Here is an 18926-nt window from a genome sequence, read left to right as displayed (position 1 = left end):
AATATCAAATGTAATTGAAATTTACATTATAAGAAAAAAAAATTGGTTAGCCAGTATATCTAGCTAAGGTTTGAGAACGTTTTTTGTTTTGTAATATTTAATAGAGATTTTATTTTAATTCTTTTTATTAGATAAAATTTAGTTTACTAAATACAATGTTTAAAAAGTCTTAATTACTTATGTAAATAGTTAAATTATTTTTTAACTATTAATAAAATTTTCTCATGTAGTCCTTGTATTTGTCACCCTGTTTTTTAATATCATTTATGAAAGAGAAATGACTTCCTCAGCTTTTTCAATAGTAATTACAAGATTATTTTTTGGGATTGCTCTTTAGCCTACTCCACTACTATTTTACAATATTTACAATAAAGGTTTATAATTTTTTTAATATTTGCTATTTTTTTTTATTTGAGTTGGACAAGCCCAGGGAGCTGAACTCAGCAATTTACCTTCAAGTTAGCATTGTCATGTTTTACTCTTGTATGGGTATAAAACCTGGATGTGAATATAAAATCTTTTAAGACTATTGTTTTTTTTTAGTTTTCAATCTTGGTTGTGTGAATAGATCAACAACAATTATTTTGTTAAGTTTGCACTTTGTCAACAACGAAGTCCATTAATAAAGATTAATGCTTGTTAATATTATTAGTGAAATAATAAATCATGAGTATTATACTATCTTGAAATAATAAAAAATTTATTATCTATTTATAGCCAGTTAGATCAGCTGGAATTAGAATATGCCTACGTTCAAAAGTTAGGGCTACTTACAAGTCGCTCATCCTGGGGCTCGCGGACGTAGATCCTCCTCCAGCGCAGGGCGAGGGCTCCAGCACTGGTGGTGGGATGCATCACTATGGGGAACACAAGACTCCTCCAATCTTGCCACCTCCATATCAAGGCTACCCTCCACCAGGTAAAAAAGAGCAACTTCCACTCTCTAGGATTCTTTCTCTGTTTTTCAGGTTATCCCCCACCCCTCTCACCACACTCCCATCCACATTTCCATCCCCCACCAGGCTTTCCCACCCAGCAACAAGGATCTCTCATTGTTGCTAGCTATGGTGGAGGAGCTTCTTCTTACTATCCACCACACCAGCCTCAAATGTATCACCAGTATCAGCCTTATGGCCAGTCTCCACAGAATCAATCCAATGTTGGCTGCCTGGAAGGATGGTAAGTTTCTAAAAAAACCACAGAGCTTAAGAACCATCTAAGATCCAAGGAAAAAAGGAGAAGAAAAGAATAATAATCTGGTTTTACTGGTGCAGCCTAGCAGCAATGTGCTGCTGCTGCCTTCTGGATGCTTGCTTTTGAGCGCTGCTACTGCTAAAACAGGAGTTAGAAGAAAGAACAAAAAAAGCAAAAAACCGAGGTTCCAGGATTTACCTCTGGATTCCAGTGTCTTGTATTGTGTACAGTGAGTTGCCCTGAATCGATTCGTTTTCTTTTTTACACAGCTCTATGCTCAGGTTGATTTAATAGATCGCAGCTCCCAGCTTCCTTCTCCATCGACCAGGCGGAGCTCGTTTGAGTGGTATGGAATGAGGGCGGGACGCTGGCAGGGACGAATTAGTAGAGCGCTCTATTCTGGATAACTCTTGGCAAGTACCTGGGAGATTGTGACGATCGTGATGCCCAGTGCGTGAGCCTGCTTGTAGAGGCCTTCCTCCACATCCACGCTCGTAGCACTGTTATCGCATGGGACTTGGTGAGAAAAACGGCTGGAAAGACTTTAAGAGCTTACTTGGTGCATTCGTCCAGAATTCCAAACTTCGGATGATGGAAGAAGAGTCGCGCCTGTCAGCAATCCCGGGTCAGAAAACCTGGAAACACAGGTTACAATAATACCATTCCAAGGCGTTGTTGTTCTCCCAGCGACAGCATGTCTTCCCAGTTAGCGGGAGTGTTCCAGCCACCTTCTCTCTGCAACAAATACACGAGCCTGACGTTTTCTAATATAAACCGCAACTTTGAATCGAGAAGCTCCGTGGCTTCTTTAGTGGAATCGACATGGTCCACTCCCAAACTTGCATCACCTACACAAAGACAATATGGCGAAGGCTGAAACGAGGAACGGACGTACCTTTCTTCGCTTCATGGAGAACTTTGATGATTGCCTCGTTGAGCGTCAAGGGATAGATGATTTGATCCCGGAGAGTTCCCAAGGCCGTATACGGGCGCTGAGGCACGTAAAATATTTCTCGACTTAAGCCGGTGCTTACTTCAATACTGGTGTTGTCAGTGACAATCTTCCCAGGCTTCGATACGCATCCACTAACAATCGGCCACAGTCCACCAAGGACACGAAAGAGCGAACTCTTACCACTCCCATTTGGTCCTGGCACCATCGCAGTTAGCAATGAACAAACAAAGGACTTCGAGGCTAACCAGTTATCAGCATGCTCTGTCCTGGTTGTACCCTGAACGATAGCTTTCTGGCAAGCATCTTCTGCGACGGAGTAACAATGTCCACGTCCGAAAAAATAATCTCGTCGTTATCTTCGAGTAGCAATGACTTTGACGAAATTCGAGTTTCTTCTATCAGTTTTAGAGGATCTGTAGAAGATGTACAGGCAGGTTTGGCCTCTAAAATGTGCTCGCTATTAGATATGAAAATGAAAATAATAGTGTAAACACATACCGTGTTGTGCAGATCGAACAAGTTCCTCCAACTCTGATACTCTGGCAATTCCCCCAGACAACTCAAGAAACTTTCTGTACAGCTCCAATATATCACCGAACGCAAGAAAGCTTTGGGACACAACAGAGGCTAGGAAACGCAAATCATGGGCCAGCTCTCCTGCCGATAAAGAGGTTAAAAAATGTCAGGCACCGAACCCTGCCTACCTTGTACAGAAGTCGAAGATCGATCGCCAGTATGTTCCACAGCGTAAAGCAAACTCAACGCCCATGTCACAATGTGTGGTAGCTGCTTCGTGACAAACTCATCTGCCACTCCAAATGTCCACCGCTTTTTCAATAGCTTCCGATCGTGTCTTAGCAAAGAGTTAAATCGTTGCTCAATGACCTGCAGAAAGCCGATAAATAAAACGTAAAGCAAATGCAACTGACTTACCGCCTTTTCTCTTGATCCGCCACCAAAGAAAGCAACGGACTCTGCATGACTGCAGAGCCGAGAATGCATGTATCTGTAGATAACAATGTCAGGAATATAAGAGAAACCGTTTGTGAATAACCTGAATGATCCTTCCAATTGCTGTTCTTGGCTAGTTAAAGCCGCAAAATCAGGTGTGATGCAACGAAGAAATCCAAGACCCAGTAGCATGTATGCATATAAAATGCCGACGCCCCTTTTTCCAGTAAGCATCTTCATCCGCAATGTAAACCTGAATTGCAGGCGTCGTAAAGCTTTTCAGATAAACAAAAGCTTTTCAGCTGGACACTTACCATACGATGTCAACCAGTGGTTTTACCATGCCAGTAACAAGACCGGCCACGTCCCCGCAAAGTTTTTCCGTATCTTGCGTTAACCGTTGATCCGCGTCAGTGCAGGGAGAAAGATTAACGACCTTCGCAAAGGCGATCCGCATCAGCGTAAAACAAGCACTTCGAAAAAGAAGCGATGAACTCACTTTGTAAAACGCGTTGTTTCTAAAGTAAAGTTTCGATATATGCTCTGTCAACCTTCTTCTCCAGCCTATGGAAAGTCTTGCTGTCAAGTACCTGAAGACAAAAAATTAAATTTAACAGTTGATATATCTTAGAGACCTTAAGGATCAGTTGATATATCTTAGAGACCTTAAGGATGGTGCTACGATAGATGAAGCAGCGCTTTGTAACACGCTGACACCAGTGAGCCGAATAAACGCTGACTTGTCCTGTTCCAAGACATGCCTGACACTTGTTCCTGCGTCACAAAAGCTACGATAAGAAGGAAACCGTGAGCGTCACTACCATTAAGGTCGGCAATGCGATCAGAAATCCACGTTCGCCCCACCACCAATAACGCAACCGCAACCAATTGGGCTCCTTGCTTGTCAGACAGCGTTGGTACCTTTTCAAGAAGCCGCAAAAAATCAGAAACGAGTTCGAACATATGAAATGCCATACCAAAATTTTCAAAAGCGCGGACACTCGTGCAGGCATTTTCTGCTGCTCAATTTGCAATCGAGGGACAGAAGGAACAATGCCAGAACTTCGTGGAGGAGAAACTGCAAGAACTGCACGAACGTAAGAATCTTGAGGTTTCGAATCTTGCGTAGGATCATCCTGAATGTTAAGTGTTAGAAAACTCAACTTTAACACAGTTCTTACCTTCGTGTCAGAAAAGAGTTTCTGAACATAAAAAGCGTCACTTTTACGATCAGTGACGTCCTCTGCAACAGTCATTTTGGTGGTCTCCGGCAAGGTAAGAGGAGGAGCATTTCTAAAAGGACAAGGTTAGTTTAAGATGATAAGGAAATGAACTGCAAGTACCTCTTGTAATGTACATTCCATCCACCTTCGCCATCAAGAGATAGAACTGTATCATGAAAAGCGACCAGCGCAGGCCTGTGAGATATGGTCACGCATGAGGTACCCATGGCCCTTACTTCTGCACAAAAGCGCTCTTCCATGTCGGTCGTGACAGCGCTCGTACACTCATCTAAGATAGCGAATGCGGGTCTGTGATAAAACAAGCGTGCCATTCCAAGCCTCTGTTGTTCCCCAAGGGAAAGTTCATCACTCCAATTCACTTCCTGACTCGAGGGATAACGATCAAGCAGGTATTCCAAATCAACCTGAACGACATACAATTAGCAAAATATACAAGCCAAGACTGGAAAGCGTACGTTTTTTAGTAGGTCGCGCATGCCGTCAATAGTGAGAGGCTGAGTTTCTTCGGCTGGAGTAAGAGGATAGATCAGCTGATCACGCAAAGTTCCGATGGATGTGTAAGGACGTTGAGGAACATAGAAAATTTCATGGTTCAGGCCCGAGCCTACTCCCGGCTTTGCAATTCGACCAGACACTAAGGGCCAGAGGCCCCCGAGAACTCTAAACAGCGAGCTCTTGCCGCTTCCATTCGGGCCTGAGATCCGAAAGGCACATTAAAGACGACATGCAAAGGCACCATGTTGCCATACCAGTAATTAATAGATTAGATCCGGGCTCAACCTTCAACGTCAAATCCTCGACCAAAGTAGCTCCCGTAGGTGTGACTACCTGCAAGCATACTTTCAGAATATTGTTCCGAGACGTTAAGAATTACCTTTACTCCCTCAAACTCGATATAGTTGGCCTCAACAAAATAGCTCCCGGTTTCCTTATTGCGTTTAGCATTTCCACCAACCACTCTTATATCTCTTGCAATTGACATAAGCTCGTAAATACGGTCCGCATAGCCGCTGAAGGGAAAATCAGCCAACTGGTCATATGAAGAGATCTCGTACCTCATTCGAGATAATCTACGTGGAGTTGTTGCTAGAACACCCATAGACTGGAAAAGCGAAATAATTACGCTGGTGTGATACCGCATGTTGCTAAGCATCAAAGCACGGCCCCATGTCGAATGATCAGGCTTCAGTGTGCCAGCGAAAAAGGGTTCAATGATCAGAACAACACCAAACGTCGCTCCCAAATACTTCAATAAGAAGTCTTGAATCATTCCGAACCACCACTGGGTGTAAAGGACAGAGCCCAGGTGCTTGTAGAGCGATCTGAATCTTTGAGAGATGATCGATGCCTCTCTTTCCTGTCCCCCATAAAAAGCAATGCTCTCGGAGTGAGTTCTTAGTCGAGAGTGGAGTTGCCTGTAGTCACCCTCAAGCTGTTGTTCCGTAGACATGAGTCGCCCGAAAGGTGGTGACAAAGTCCCGGTGATAACACCTGCGCCGATCACATACCCCTGAAAGAAAGAGTTTTACGAAAAGCCTCAACCGTACGTTACTTACTAGAATTCCAAATGCATATTTTGGACTCGCATAAGAGCACAATCGCCAAGTATACAGAAGTCCGTCAAATACGGCAGAGATGTTTTCCTGTATCAGATCGCAAAGTTCAGTGCAGAACCTCGGGATATCACTGGCAATGCGCTGCTCAGGGTTGGAAATACGGCGATCCACATGAGACATCTTGTAGTACGTCATGTTCTGCCAGAACATAGACCAAGTTAACTATCGAAACATCAACACCAGTAAGATCTCCCTTCCTACCTGGAAATAGTCGTGGTGAATTCGGTCAGTAAGGATTTTCCGAAAATGCAGGCACAAGTTGCCAGTAAGGTACTTCGTCGTTGATATAAGCACTGATTGCAGAAGGCATAGAATAACATTCTCCGTTATAAGACGTATAAACAGCGGCACCCTCTTCAGGAACACGGCACGGAAGAGAAAGCCTTGAACTCTTGCAAGCCGGTTACTGAGTGTAGTCTTCAACACCTGCGTAAAAATAAAATAAAGTTGTTAAGAGCCAGAACGAATAAGGTGATCGCATACCGCAATCGCAACGAGGTAGCCAAGATACTTCGCCCCACGATTCCCGAGCTGGGCAGACAGAATGCCAAGAAGTATCTTCAGAGACTTTAGACCACTCTTTCTTGGCTTTCGAGAGCGAGTAGATTTATTTGCTTCAATGCTAGCGTCGACCTGACTGGTTGGCCTTTCCGGAATAATTCCATTCTGCGAGACGAGCTTTCTTGCGGAGTTTCTCTGCGCCAAGACCGAGCTCGCATAAGCAAAACCTCCTCCGGCAATCAGCACGGCTGCCGTGATCGCTAGCGCTCTCCTGTAAGTGGCATCCTTGTCGACAAGCCAAAAGAAAGGCAAAAGACCTACCTCTTTGAGCTAGGCCGGAGGGCCTGAGCGATCTGTAGCGATGGCATGGCTGCACTAGAGCTTGATCCGATGCGCAGCAGCTATGATCCCCATCCCACACCCGATCGACATTCCAATCATCAGCGCCAATCCAAGAAGTTCTGCCGCTGGGCGAAATTTCACGTACCTGGATCAAGGCGCCAGACCTAAGCGCCGGAGACGCGCCATCGCAGCTCCTGTCCCATTCTAGGGCTCCACGACTTCGCACAAAGGAATTTCCCGCATAGACGACAACGTTGGGTGCAATGGGAAACCATACGCTATAATTTAGCCACGTTCGTGTGAACAGGTGTTAAAGTAAGCTAGATCTTGTCAAAATCCCTTTTGCTCCCAGTGTGAACAGTTGGTCACTCAATCCTGGATCGATACCTGGTACTTCCCGTGATAGATCTTAACACGAGACCCTCACTTGTAACCTCTGAGATATTCCCTCCCTTGCACAAGGATATGCTGTGGAGCGATCGCTTCCTCCAGGACGAGCGGTCGCTCATCCGCTTTGTTGACTTTGTGGGCCTCTCAGCGTTTCGAGTGACACAAAACACGTGAAAACTTCACTGTCGTCGATCACCAAACTCCTGCAAATCCAGCCGTTGGTTACAGGGAGATCGACGGCCAAGCTTACAAGGGGAAAAATTTAGGCCTTTTTGTTTGTTTGTAGCATTTCGCTGCGCGGGGAAGTGCGGAGCGAGCGACAAGGCGCTGTCGAGGCGCCAGGGCAAATCCAGGGCGGAGGTGCTGTGCCATCGCAAGCGCCGCGCAAATCTCTGCTGCTGTCCAGGTGCGGCATTTCTCTCAGGAATTCCATCGCCAGGGTTTTGTGTTCTAACATCTTTTCGCGCTCTCCTGCGTCGACAGGGCTACGGCGAGAACCGGCGCTCTCCTGAAAGGTATGGCGCCTTCTCTTCCTCCTCATTCGCTCTTCTTCCAACTGGGGGTTTCTTCACATCGAAATTTCGCTCTTTCCCATGCTCTGCCTCGAAATTTCGCTCGATTCTCATGCGGGGGGGTCTAGAAATCTCTCACATTGCTGGCCTGTACTAGGATTTCTCGATATTTCATTCCAGTTTCACCAGATTGACGCGGGTGCTTGGGGGTTTTCCTTGTCACGGGTCGGATGGCAGGTCTCGGGAGGGACGAGGCAGCGGTCTCACCATCGATCAATCGATTCTCGCGGAAAAAGAACCCAAAGGTGAAAGAAAGCTGATCAATCTCGAAAACCATGGAGTTTGATGGTGGCAGATTGCCAATCGGTGGCACCAATGTGGTCTATCTCTCGAGCCTCTGTGGTAATGGTAACGGTGGCGTTGGTGCTACCACCGGTGGCTACCACAGGTGTAACCATTCGTGCCAGGTCGAGCACGTCTGGGCCAACCTTTACCGCTGCCTCTCCACTGGGAGCTCTCACGTCTGTGACAAGAATTGCAACCAGAGGATCCTGTATGATGCGTACAGTAGCATTTGCCGCGTGAGTGGCCAGATCTTTCCACTGACGCTGGCGGAGCAGGAGGCGGCGAGGGGCGTGAGGAGGAAGAGGGAATCTTCCACCGCTGCCATGGCGGTGATCCCCTCGAGCCCGTCCAGCAGTGATGGAGGAGGATTCGAGAGGTGTGTGAAGCGGCGGTGTGAGACCAGGCCTTTTGAGTTAGAGCGGTTCCGCCAAATCGCTGTTCCGGCGTCCGGCGGCCATGGCCAAGCCAGTGCCATGGACTTGAGCTGAGAGTAAGAGAAGACTGGAATATTCGAAGATCCATATAACGAAAAACGGCATATCCATTTCGTAGCATATTCTAAAACTATTCCTTTTAGGGAAGCTAATGAAAAAGTGGCATATTCGTCGTAATTTTGCTAAGAAGTCAAAATTGGCTTCCAACGTTGGAGGTGAGTCCCCCCTGGTCCGAAACCAGCGCGGGAATCCTGTCCGTCGGCCTAAATAAAGGTCACGTCCATCGACGGCCAGGGGCCGGCCACGAGTGCAAATCGCTACCACGTGTCACTCGGAAGCTGCCACGAACGTCTTCCGTACCTGTCCCGGAAATCGGCTAGATTTTGCTATTGCAAAAAAAAAAAAAACCAGAGGCTCAAAGGCTATGGTGGAAAAGGGCAGTATAAATTAACTTTGGAACGAGTGTAGCTCTAGAAACATTCCTCCTCTTCTCCTCTCGCTCGCGATCGATCGATTTTCTAGGGTTTAAGAGGAGGCCATGGCGCCTTTAGCGACATTGTATGGCAGGGACGTCACGTTTGCGGCGCCATACCGTCCGTCGCCTTCGGCGCCCTCTCAAGCCCTAATTTCTTGGCAGGAAAGGGTGGAAGCTCCGGCGGCATCGCATTTCTTCGCGGGCCTCCAGCAATCCACTCGATTGAGCGCCAGATTCACCGCCAGCGATCGCAGGATGCCGCGGGAAAGGGATGTTACGCCCAGGGTCGCGGAGATCGACAGAGTTCTCGAGGTAAATGGGGCGTTTCTCGGCGCCAGCGCCAAGCCGGCGGCGGCGGAACTGATTGAGCCGGACGGCGGCGCGCTGGTGGATCTGCTGGTGCCGGATTCCAAGGCGGCGGAGAAGGAATCCGAGGCCAGGGGTTTGGTCCAGGTGAAGATCGGCCAGATCGATCTGGAGTGGATCCATGTCGTGAGCGAGGGATGGGCGAGCCCGCTCAAGGGGTTCATGCGCCAGGCCGAGTACTTGCAGGCGCTGCATTTCAATTCGCTGCGCATGCCCAATGGACTCCTCGCGAATATGTCGATTCCCATCGTCCTGGCCATTGACGACGAGCAAAAGGAGAGCATTGGGAACGCCAGTAGCGTAACGCTCGTTGGTCCCCAAGGCGACATGGTGGCTATCCTCTCCAAGTAAGTGCTTGTCCATTTCTTTAGTCCATTTCCACCATGTCCAAGTTTTTGCTTGTTTGTGCTGCTTCACTGATTGAGCTTGTCGCTATCTTTCTTTTTTCCACTAATCTCTAGTTTGCTCTTTCCAGCATCGAGATTTACAAACATAACAAGGAGGAGCGAATCGCGAGGACTTGGGGAACCACTGCTCCTGGCTTGCCTTACGTCGACGAGTCCATCACCAATGCGGGTAACTGGTTGATTGGAGGGGACTTGGAGGTTCTCAAGCGCGTCAAATACAACGATGGCTTGGATCACTACAGGCTCTCGCCGATGGAGTTGCGTGCCGAGTTTGCGAGAAGGAAGGCCGACGCGGTGTTTGCATTCCAGCTGAGGAATCCGGTGCACAACGGCCATGCGCTCTTGATGACGGACACGCGACGGAGGCTGCTGGAGATGGGGTATAAGAATCCAATTCTACTGCTCCATCCTCTTGGTGGCTTCACAAAGGCCGACGATGTTCCTCTCGAGTGGCGTATGAGGCAGCACGACGAGGTTTGATTTTTATTTTCGCGGCGTGTTTTCTACGTTCTTACATTTGTCATTGTCTTTGTGAAGGTTCTCAAAGCAGGTGTGTTGGATCCAGAGACAACGGTGGTGGCAATCTTCCCCTCGCCAATGCATTACGCCGGGCCAACGGAAGTCCAATGGCACGCCAAAGCTCGAATCAACGCGGGTGCCAACTTCTACATCGTTGGCCGTGATCCGGCAGGAATGGGACACCCCATTGAAAAACGTGATCTGTATGACGCGGACCACGGGAAGCTGGTTCTCAGCATGGCTCCTGGATTGGAGCGCTTGAACATCCTTCCTTTCAGGGTAACGTTCCTTTGTGCTCGTGAGTTGCGGAAACTAATATCTTGTTCACTTCTCTTTTGGATTCAGGTGGCGGCGTATGACAAAACGAAGAGCAAAATGGCGTTCTTTGATCCTTCGAGACCTCAGGATTTCGTCTTCATCTCTGGCACCAAGGTTTGTGCTCTTTTTATTCTGCATCCTTTTAAATTAACGAGCTTTCTGGAAATGCAGATGAGAAACTTTGCCAAGAGCGGCGAAAGTCCACCAGACGGGTTCATGTGCCCCGGGGGCTGGAAAGTCCTCGTTGAATACTACCAAAGCAAAGCCAAGGAGGCAACCGCGACATCGCCATAAACACTCCTGGTGAACCGAGGGGGGAGGGAGAGAGGCTGCCGCAATGATCTATCACTTATAGCTAGGATGGATCCAACCGAAGTTGGAGCTCCGTCCAGAGCAAGCAAGCATCCTAGTGTACAGAAGAGCAACAGAGCATTTCAATTCGTATTGAAATGGATGCTTTTTCCATCCAAGTCCGTAAGTCCGAGATGAGTGAGTCCGAGAAGGTCCGAGAGAGGTGATACAATGGTTAACAGGAATGGTTTTCTCCTTTTCTAGCTTACAATCCGAATGGTTTTCTTCTAGGAAGCAAGGATCTCTCCTACTGTGAGGCAGTGCAAAGATCTTCTGGCTTCCACCATGGGTGTTTGCGGTGCCTGGACAAGGCCCACGACGTGCTCGTCTTCCTCGTCCTCGGTATCGTGCTTCTTCTTGAACGGCAGCCGCGAGAGATCGTCCTCGTCCTCGACCCGGAGATCTTCGTCAACTTCCTCTTGGTCGTGATCAAACTCTCGCGGAGCGGAAGAGGAGGACCTTGGATCGAGAGAGGATGGCGGGCGGAGCTTGGTGGTGCCGGGATTGCTCTTGCCGAGGTGGAGGAGGGCCGAGTATTGGTTCTGGAGCTGGAGGATCTCCTTGGACCGCCGCGAGTTCTCCTCGAGTAGCTTGAGGCTGGCCTTGATCACCTTGTGCATGATGTTCTTGAGGTCCTGGCGATCGCCGCCATGGTTGCCAGCCGCGAGCTCCTCGCTGTGGATCCTCAGCACCCTCTCCAGGACGTGGGGCTGGCACAGGAAGGATGGGTTGTTGAGCGCTCGATCGTGCACTGCCGGGCTCAGCTTGTCACAATCCACGAGCCGCCACAGCGCCTGGATCTCCTCCGCGGCGTCCTCGCGATGATCCGCCATGGCCTTGGAGAGCATCCGGTCAATCGAGGAGTAGAGCGAGTCGTGCGATGCGCGGGACTGCGCCGGGAAAGCCGAGAAGATCTCCACGAAGTGCTTGGGCGTGATCGCGGGCGGGGTCTCCTCCGCGAAGATCCACAGGCAGCCGTCCACCTCCGCCGCTACCTCCTCGAGCTGCTCCAGCGATTCCTTGCTCCCTCCATCGCAACGATTCTCCACGAAATGGGTGACGAGGGAGAGTAGCGTCGGCGCCGAGAAGCGGTAGCTATGGAGGTAGTCGTCCAGCTCGTGGAGGCTGGCGCCGATGCGCTGCTCGAGCTGGGAGTGGATCCCGCGGAGGCGCGGCCAGATTTGGGAACCCAGTTGCGCGATCTCGACGCCCACGTGCTTGGATCGATCGCCCACGCCCGCATTCCAGAAGGGTCTCTCTCGCTCGAGCGCCAGGAGCTCCTCGACGTGCTCTAGGAGGCTACACCAGTACTGGGAGGAGAGCTCCAGCGAGGAGGAGCGGCGGAGGAGCATCTCGGCGAGGGCGATGACGATCCAGCAGCGCGCGCGGTGGCCCGAGGAGGAGGACGAGGGCGGCGATAGCGATCCACACTCGTCGCGCAGGACGTGGGAGAGCCACGCGCGGACGTTCCTCCCCTGGCGGCACTTGAGGCTGAGATTCACGTCCGCCTCCACCAGCGTCGCCACCAGCGGCGCCATGTAGAGGTCGGGCAACCGCGACGCCATGGTGACGAGCACCTCGGTGAGCGAGCTACACGGCGAGGAAGAACAGTGCCAAGTGGTGGTGGTGGTGGTGGCGGCGGTGGCGGCGGCGGCGGCCTTGGGCGGAGCTGTGGACGGCGAGCCGGACGATCCGAGTGTCGAGGAGCCCGAGGAAGCGGCGGCGCCACCAGATGCCGCGGCCGGGCATTTGCTGCCACCCTCGAGAAAGCCTCTTCCGGCGCTCTTGGAGGAGAGATTCCGGGGGAGCGGCACGGAGACGTGCTTGGTGTCCGCGAAGGCCTTGGTGAGCGCCGAGGCCAGGACTTTCAGGCAGCGCGACTCGATGTAGTCGTCCACGGGGGAGTCGCCGAATCGCGAGTAGTGCTGGAGGAAGCCCGCGCACGACCGCCAGTGGCTGAAGACGCTGGTGTAGAGGAAGCGCTTGGCGGAGTCGAGCAGGTCGGGCATGCCCAGCTCCGCCGCCACCGATCGGACTCGCGCTACGTTTGAGAATGTGAAGGCCGGCTTGATGAGGTAGCAGAAGTCCGCCGCCGTGGAGAAGGCGGCGGCGCCGCCTAAAAGGTCGAGCTCCACCACTTCTCTCTCCCGCTGGATCTTCTTCCTTGCACTCTTGCGAGAGCTATCGAGGATCTCTCCTTCTCCTCGCTCTACTTGGTGGTGGCTTTCTCCTCCTTGTTCTTCTTCTTCTTCTTGGTCTTGGTTGTGGAGCTCGCGGAAGAATGAGGAAGCGTTTTTGAGTGGAAGAAGATGGAGATTAAACTCGGCCGAGTCGCCAAACCGGACGAGCACGTCGCTATACTCGCCTGTTCTTCGCACTCTCTGGAGCCATCCTCCAAAGCTGCCGTTGGTATTACCGCTAGATTGCTTGCTCGTCCCTGCTGCTACTCTATCGCCCCCACCTCTAGAGTGATCTCCGGCCATAGCTCCCTCTACACTGAGATTGATTCTCTACATACACTCCAAAGTTCTCTCTACTCCTCCATTTGCTTGGAAGGATTGGAACTCACTCACTCACCTTTGCAAAAGTCCCTGTTCTGTGACTCGTTTTTCTTCCTTGATTGTTGCTCTTTTCTCGCTGATCTGATTGAGAGCTCGCTCGCCCCGATTGATTCTTTACAGTTTCACTACTTTCTTGTTTGGACAGCAAGAAAGAAAGAAGAGGAGATTGTTGAGCAACGGCTGCTATGGCTAGTATGGAATGTTATTTTGAGAGCTATGCTATGGGGGAGTAAACGAGGACAGTTATCATTTATGGAAAGAAAGCTTAATACGCCTACATTACATTCATTCCTTTCTTTCTTTCTTCTTCTTGGCCTTTTAATTAATCTTCCTCTGACAATTTGTTCTTGAGATCATCGTCCACCAGAGCTCCAGGTACAAATTCAATTTTTTTCAGTTTTTACTTTTTATTTAATTTTGACAATATTCTAGTAACGAAGTATTACTTTTTATAAATTAGTTATTGTTAATTCCTTTTGACTGGGAAGTGATTCAAGGAGACAAGTCACAACGTAATCCAGTTTATTGCTCTCTTGACAAGTGAGATCTTAGCCAAAATAATCGAGAGTTTGATTTTGATTGATCTGGAATCTTGACAACAACTATGATTCGCAAGGCGCCTTGACTTTGGACCGGGGATACAAAACCAAAAAGAGTTAATATAACCAAAGGTGGCTATATATAAATCAGAGCACAGTCGTGTGTACTTCGTGGCTTGATTGATCATGGATGTTCTTCCAGACTATTATTTACTAGTGTTTTAAAAAGGACTATTCCAGTTCCAGCCCAGCGCTCCAGCAAAATTTTGTATTTGCACCACCAAGTTGCGTGGGATTTCCCTCCACGAGTGTCTCAAATCCGTGAAACATGGCAGGCACCTCTGGATGAAAGCACCACAAGCAAACAAAACTAGACAGAGAGAGCGAGAGGAGCGCGCGAAAAAAAGAGATAAGATGGTCTTTTGGTTCTTGAGCTAGAGCTCTGAACTTAAAGCCAACCTCCTTTTCAGTTTTTCTCTTTTGTTTTTCGAGCAGTCGCAGCAGCAGCAGCAGCAGCAGGAGCAGGAGCGTCAGTGGCAACAGAAGAAGCAATCAAAACAAGCAAAGCGATCAGCGAAGCCTGCAAGACGACGTTCCATACACACACCATCGACAAAGAACCGACAGCGAGGAGCTCATGACGGGGGACTCGATCTCACGCGGCAGAGCAAACAAAGGCAAAAGCAAAAGCAAAAGCATCCTCCAGGAAATACAAACTAAGAAAAAAAGATAGGCTAGACAAACAGCTGAGTGGCCAGCCCGGAGAAATGGCTCCATTCAATGAGAGACCACTCTCACATCACCATTGCGCGAATAAATACCGGACAAGGAAACCAAAACGAGAAGAACTTTAAAGAACCTGTACGCGCTGCTACCAATTAAGCTTGTGATGGAGAAGTAGAACCGTAGCAGTCCTGCAGAGATGCGAGAAGAAACGTGTAAGTCATTGAGCGTTTCGTCGAGGATAGAAGAGATAAGCGAATGCGACTTACCAGGCTTCTTGCGAATCCCATGGGCCGGCTTGCTCGCTCGCTTTCTCACTTGGTGAGTAAGTGGACCTCTTGCTTCCGATTGACAAACTCGAAAGGACTGCTGTACCCGGCGTAGTAGACTTTCTCGCCGTTATACTCGACGTCGTCCTTGTCCAGCGCTTCTTTCAAGGCCTTGAGCCTCTTTTCGTAGTCAGGCTCGGTTGGAAAGCCTCCGAAAGGCCCGGACACCGCGTAAGTATGTTCTTTTGTCACCAGGAACTTGACGTTCTTGTCCATGGGCTTTGGGAGGTCCTTGTGAGACTTAAATCTGCCAAGGAGTACAACAGTAAACGGAAGCTCTGGACTGTTCTGAAGTACCTGCTTGGTGCATAGAAGGAGACTTTGTATCCTCCACGCTCCTCGTAGGGATGAACCAAAACCGGGGCAGTCATTTCTATGACCTCGCCTTTCTCATTCTTACCAGAGATGTAGTAAAAGAGACGGTAAAAGCCCACGGAAACCGCTGCCGAGTAGGATGAATTTGCAACCAGAGTCTCCACCCACACCTGATTCGTAAGAAAAAGAAAGAAAAAATTGTTCTGTTAGTTGAAGAACAAGTCAAGGAAAAACAAAAAGTAAGAATTGTTACAGACCTGTCCCTCGGGATACTTGCGGAGCTCGTAGCCGTTCTTCCTTGCCTCGATCTTGCAATGCGGGGTCTCAATTGAGAGCTTGGGTCCACAACTCTCGGAGCCTTCAGCTGAATAGAGCTGTACAACCTGTTCAAACCCACTGGAAGGAGCAGCAACCGCGCTGCTCGCGATTGTCAGCGCGACGAACACTACTACAAGCCTGGCCATCCTGTCTTGCCACAAACTTCTCCGCAAAATCTTGATCTTTAAACTATTTTAGAACCGTTATCTACACGTGGATGCTGGAGGGCCAGCCACCTGACTACCCTTGCTACAAGACGTGGCGAACAGAGCAAGGGAATTCTTACGCGTTTACTAGCTTACTGTAGCCACGTAGGAACCGTCTATGCACTTGATCTGTCTGATCGACCCCGAAGCGAATGTTGAAGCCAGACCGAAGCCCAACTCGTTGCATGCAGCTTCCTCGTGAAGCTGCGCGATGTTGAGACCTTCGCTGAGTGGCTCTGTAGTGAAACTAAAAGAACCAGATCTTGTTTCAGTTTGGTGCTCAAAATAACTAAAAGGAACTACTTACCTTACTTCAAAAGTCTCTTTGTGGAGCCTCCTCAAGGCAACACACAGCCTGGAAATCACCCATGGTGCCAAGCACGTAGCTTTTATCTCAAGGCTGTACGAGTTGTTCGTGGACACGGCAGATCCGTCAATGACCTGCATCTGCTTACTGCACACCTGCAGCTTTCACGTCAATAAACATGATGCATTGGACTGGTCGATGCAAAAACACCTGCCTCGGGGACTTTCAACGATGCGTTATGAAAGGGAACTGGGGAATAGAGTACAGGTACATCAGCACGAGTCATGCTTCCCACAAAAAATCTGGCAGAAAGTTCCTCAATGTGACGTACATCATAAGCAAGCATACCTGTAGTTCAACAGGAAATCATACAGGCGGTGGACGCTTTGGCTTCCGTTAAAAGCTAGCAGAGATTGGACGCTATTGTCAACTGCAGCCATCGAGTCCACCAGTCGTGTCTGTTAATTTTTCAGCAAAAGTCACCTCCCGTTTCATATCAAAACTTGTCAAAACTACCTGCCCAGGATTCAACTTCTCAAACGCAGAGAGTTCTTGAAGCTCTTCTGCTGACGCAGGTTTTGAGTCCAGTTTGCACAAAGGCATTGAAAAGCTTACACCCTTGTCAAGAAACTGAGTGAGTTTCACGATATATATTTAAAGAATAAGCATACATACTTGTTTTTGAAGAAGAGCACGAAGTCCACGAGTTGACCTTGAGAGATACGCACAAATTTGCTCCTGTGATCTTCCGCACAAGAATGCTACTACAAATTGGGAACCACAAACTGCACGAACGGGAGATTAAAACGTGGACAGAAATGAAACCTTACAGTAAAAAATGTTGCAGAGCTTGTTCCGGAATGCATAGTACAGAGAATGAAACGAATCTTCCCAGTCACGTTGTCTTTGTTCCAAAAAAGAGCTTCCTGCTAAGACCAAAGAAGAAAGGAAGAAATCAGCTGACTTTCGCAGAAACTGAAAAAGACAATACCAGCGCGAGCTGCGGGTGACATTAAGGCAGAAAGAACTTCTGGAGGAAATGAAAGCTGAGGGTAAACCCAGGAATGCAGGCCTTTCCAAAAATCACTTTCGACTTCTGACGCTTTGTGACCGTGTGGATTTTCTACGCCTAGACCAGATTGTATAAACTGCTTCAACCCTTGAAACTGATTTTGTACACCAAACCTATGGCACCTGTGATCAGAAGCATAAACCTTAACACCAAACCCGAAAAGTATAACAACCGAAAGCTCACCAGTGAAACGATGTACAGGAAAGAAAACGAGCAGTAAGCTTTAGAGTGAGATCTAGTGGCAATACTGGAAGTTTTTTCGTCCTCTGGTTGTCAAATTCAGCAGGCGCGGATGAAGACCTGCTAATTGGACGAGGAACTTTCTCAGGCGCCTTGATCACTGCAAGAGCTTTTATAGCTTCCGCCTGTTCAAAGAGATGTTAGTTGAAACACGAAACTGAAAAACAAAAACTACCATGTCCACGGCTGGAGACGCTTGTGGTTGCTGTATTCTACAAGAAAGCTCAGCGACATTCTTGAACTTTGAATTGCTCGTCGATGCCTCTCCTTGATTCCTGGAAAGAAACTCAACTTTGAAACTCAACACGAAGAAAAGAATCATCACTTACTGCTTAATTTCTTTCCCTTTTGTAGAGTGTTCGTCCTATATAAATGTATCCTCTTTAAGTTCTAGCGATCGAAGAGAACACGAGAACTTACTTTGTATTTGGACAAGCTAAACTTGGGCTTTTCAGCAGACTTGGTAGGAGCACACACATCCGAAGCGCGCGTCTCAGAAAACCTCGGCGGCTTTGGTGCGTCGGGCCTGTCAAAAACCAAAAAAAAAAACAAAAAAGCAAAGCATCTCATCCATGACGCTTGAAATATCCAAATGCCGCTTGCGTACCTTTGCGCTGAGCCAGCATCCTGGCTATTGGCACGTTTGAGTTGCTCGCGCTACAGATCCGATTAGCATCATCTCACGAAAGAAGAAACGGGGGACAAATTCTCACCCGCAGTTCCGACGGAGTCTTGCGCTTGCCTAGCGATGGCGATGCATCGCTCTCGGCACCAGAAGCAGCACGATCCGGCGCGTAAGGCGCACCCCCCCGCCATTCCATGCGCAAAAACCCTAGGGGTGTGCGCAAGCCCTATAATTTCCCTCCAATTCTCAGTCTCCCGCCAATACATACAATTTGTTTGATTTGAGGTTTCACCGCTGTCATTGGCTCTGGCGTGAAACCGAGTTGAGACCTCTTCTCGATCAGCTACGAGATTGCTGCATCGCGAAAGACTTGACACAAGGAAGATCAGTGGCTTGTCCAAAGAACTCTGTTCTTCCTGCGGAATTAAACGATAGAGCCGGCTTTCTCATCTTTAAAAGTGAATTTTACCTCCATTCAAGGCGAAGCCAGGCGAGTGACTGCTGCAAGCCTGACGAGAATGACCATCAGGCACAGAAAAGCGCAAATGCAAACGAAATACTCACCCAAGACTTGAACATACTGTTCACATCCTGCCTTGATCCACAGACTCATGAACTGCAAAAGAAAACCCAAGGAGATGAGAGAAGGAACCAACGAACCGAAGCACCACGACTTCTTCTCCTGGTTTGTATCTTGGCACTCTCGTCCAGCATTTAGCACCAGTGTATATGTTGACCGTGAGCACGTACGCCGTATCGAGCTCCAGAAAT

At 48.9% G+C, this 18926-nt stretch overlaps 6 protein-coding genes across 12 annotated transcripts; 2 read left to right on the top strand and 4 right to left on the bottom strand.

The window, feature by feature from the left end:
• Positions 1-1160: 1160 nt before the first annotated feature.
• On the bottom strand, positions 1161-7139 carry LOC9645995 (ABC transporter D family member 1). Of its 5 annotated transcripts, XM_024680830.1 has the most exons (27): positions 6949-7136; positions 6783-6862; positions 6444-6732; positions 6162-6386; positions 5901-6098; positions 5400-5854; positions 5219-5354; positions 5094-5172; positions 4800-5038; positions 4444-4748; positions 4282-4393; positions 4078-4236; positions 3922-4021; positions 3766-3874; positions 3600-3690; positions 3415-3536; positions 3204-3353; positions 3083-3155; positions 2854-3034; positions 2648-2806; positions 2395-2592; positions 2090-2344; positions 1855-2042; positions 1751-1803; positions 1616-1694; positions 1393-1561; positions 1161-1332 (listed from the first exon to the last, which is right to left on the bottom strand). In XM_024680830.1, the coding sequence occupies exons 2-26, from the start codon at positions 6827-6829 to the stop codon at positions 1472-1474; spliced, it is 4092 nt and encodes a 1363-aa protein (XP_024536598.1). In that variant the 5' UTR covers positions 6830-6862; positions 6949-7136; the 3' UTR covers positions 1161-1332; positions 1393-1471. The 5 variants fall into 5 exon arrangements, with proteins under 5 accessions (XP_024536598.1, XP_024536595.1, XP_024536593.1 ...); XM_024680827.1 differs by having other exon boundaries at positions 1161-1323; positions 2854-3155; positions 6949-7139; XM_024680825.1 differs by having other exon boundaries at positions 2854-3155; positions 6949-7138.
• Positions 7140-7463: 324 nt separating this feature from the next.
• Positions 7464-8609, top strand: LOC9645994. 2 transcript variants are annotated; one of them, XM_024680832.1, is made up of 3 exons: positions 7464-7599; positions 7677-7708; positions 7943-8609. In XM_024680832.1, the coding sequence occupies exon 3, from the start codon at positions 8041-8043 to the stop codon at positions 8536-8538; it is 498 nt and encodes a 165-aa protein (XP_024536600.1). In that variant the 5' UTR covers positions 7464-7599; positions 7677-7708; positions 7943-8040; the 3' UTR covers positions 8539-8609. The 2 variants fall into 2 exon arrangements, with proteins under 2 accessions (XP_024536600.1, XP_024536599.1); XM_024680831.1 differs by having other exon boundaries at positions 7677-8010; positions 8061-8609.
• Positions 8610-8918: 309 nt separating this feature from the next.
• Positions 8919-11148, top strand: LOC9645602 (ATP sulfurylase 1, chloroplastic). Its single transcript, XM_002975984.2, has 5 exons — positions 8919-9672; positions 9801-10206; positions 10270-10530; positions 10597-10683; positions 10741-11148. Exons 1-5 carry the CDS (start codon positions 9023-9025, stop codon positions 10861-10863), a joined length of 1527 nt encoding a protein of 508 aa, XP_002976030.2. The 5' UTR covers positions 8919-9022; the 3' UTR covers positions 10864-11148.
• On the bottom strand, positions 11085-13806 carry LOC9645601. The gene has a single exon (XM_002975804.2). It carries the CDS (start codon positions 13401-13403, stop codon positions 11148-11150), a length of 2256 nt encoding a protein of 751 aa, XP_002975850.1. The 5' UTR covers positions 13404-13806; the 3' UTR covers positions 11085-11147.
• A 902-nt stretch (positions 13807-14708) lies between these two features.
• Positions 14709-15991, bottom strand: LOC9645600 (heme-binding protein 2). The gene is made up of 4 exons (XM_024681064.1): positions 15645-15991; positions 15370-15557; positions 15013-15319; positions 14709-14934 (listed from the first exon to the last, which is right to left on the bottom strand). The coding sequence occupies exons 1-3, from the start codon at positions 15849-15851 to the stop codon at positions 15058-15060; spliced, it is 657 nt and encodes a 218-aa protein (XP_024536832.1). The 5' UTR covers positions 15852-15991; the 3' UTR covers positions 14709-14934; positions 15013-15057.
• On the bottom strand, positions 15872-18373 carry LOC112340417 (protein downstream neighbor of Son-like). 2 transcript variants are annotated; one of them, XM_024681062.1, is made up of 14 exons: positions 18244-18373; positions 18138-18187; positions 17951-18056; positions 17860-17894; positions 17706-17805; positions 17474-17655; positions 17210-17412; positions 17049-17147; positions 16894-17003; positions 16735-16836; positions 16567-16676; positions 16433-16520; positions 16219-16373; positions 15872-16158 (listed from the first exon to the last, which is right to left on the bottom strand). In XM_024681062.1, exons 1-14 carry the CDS (start codon positions 18349-18351, stop codon positions 15999-16001), a joined length of 1608 nt encoding a protein of 535 aa, XP_024536830.1. In that variant the 5' UTR covers positions 18352-18373; the 3' UTR covers positions 15872-15998. The 2 variants fall into 2 exon arrangements, with proteins under 2 accessions (XP_024536830.1, XP_024536831.1); XM_024681063.1 differs by having other exon boundaries at positions 17049-17144.
• Positions 18374-18926: the final 553 nt, after the last annotated feature.

The sequence above is a fragment of the Selaginella moellendorffii genome, unplaced genomic scaffold, assembly GCF_000143415.4.
Source record: "Selaginella moellendorffii unplaced genomic scaffold, v1.0 SELMOscaffold_29, whole genome shotgun sequence".
NCBI lineage: Eukaryota > Viridiplantae > Streptophyta > Lycopodiopsida > Selaginellales > Selaginellaceae > Selaginella > Selaginella moellendorffii.
The sequence above is the reverse complement of the archived record's forward strand: the minus strand, read 5'-3'. Positions and strand labels throughout refer to the sequence as shown.

Excerpts from the sequence above, each read along its gene's own strand:
- LOC112340417 (XM_024681062.1), bottom strand. The coding sequence starts at position 18,351 with ATGGAATGGCGGGGGGGTGCGCCTTACGCGCCGGATCGTGCTGCTTCT. Across the intron at positions 17,895-17,950 it reads TTAGCTTGTCCAAATACAAA|GACGAACACTCTACAAAAGG; the intron begins GTAAGTTCTCGT and ends ACATTTATATAG. Across the intron at positions 17,806-17,859 it reads AAAGGGAAAGAAATTAAGCA|GAATCAAGGAGAGGCATCGA; the intron begins GTAAGTGATGAT and ends GTTTCTTTCCAG.
- LOC9645601 (XM_002975804.2), bottom strand. The coding sequence starts at position 13,403 with ATGGCCGGAGATCACTCTAGAGGTGGGGGCGATAGAGTAGCAGCAGGG.
- LOC9645602 (XM_002975984.2), top strand. The coding sequence starts at position 9,023 with ATGGCGCCTTTAGCGACATTGTATGGCAGGGACGTCACGTTTGCGGCG. Across the intron at positions 10,207-10,269 it reads GTATGAGGCAGCACGACGAG|GTTCTCAAAGCAGGTGTGTT; the intron begins GTTTGATTTTTA and ends GTCTTTGTGAAG. Across the intron at positions 10,684-10,740 it reads TCTTCATCTCTGGCACCAAG|ATGAGAAACTTTGCCAAGAG; the intron begins GTTTGTGCTCTT and ends CTGGAAATGCAG.
- LOC9645994 (XM_024680831.1), top strand. The coding sequence starts at position 7,787 with ATGCTCTGCCTCGAAATTTCGCTCGATTCTCATGCGGGGGGGTCTAGA. Across the intron at positions 8,011-8,060 it reads CGCGGAAAAAGAACCCAAAG|ATTGCCAATCGGTGGCACCA; the intron begins GTGAAAGAAAGC and ends TGATGGTGGCAG.
- LOC9645995 (XM_024680827.1), bottom strand. The coding sequence starts at position 6,829 with ATGCCATCGCTACAGATCGCTCAGGCCCTCCGGCCTAGCTCAAAGAG. Across the intron at positions 6,099-6,161 it reads TTCACCACGACTATTTCCAG|AACATGACGTACTACAAGAT; the intron begins GTAGGAAGGGAG and ends ATGTTCTGGCAG. Across the intron at positions 4,237-4,281 it reads AACTCTTTTCTGACACGAAG|GATGATCCTACGCAAGATTC; the intron begins GTAAGAACTGTG and ends CTTAACATTCAG.
- LOC9645600 (XM_024681064.1), bottom strand. The coding sequence starts at position 15,851 with ATGGCCAGGCTTGTAGTAGTGTTCGTCGCGCTGACAATCGCGAGCAGC. Across the intron at positions 15,558-15,644 it reads GCAAGTATCCCGAGGGACAG|GTGTGGGTGGAGACTCTGGT; the intron begins GTCTGTAACAAT and ends CTTACGAATCAG. Across the intron at positions 15,320-15,369 it reads TCCTTCTATGCACCAAGCAG|ATTTAAGTCTCACAAGGACC; the intron begins GTACTTCAGAAC and ends ACTCCTTGGCAG.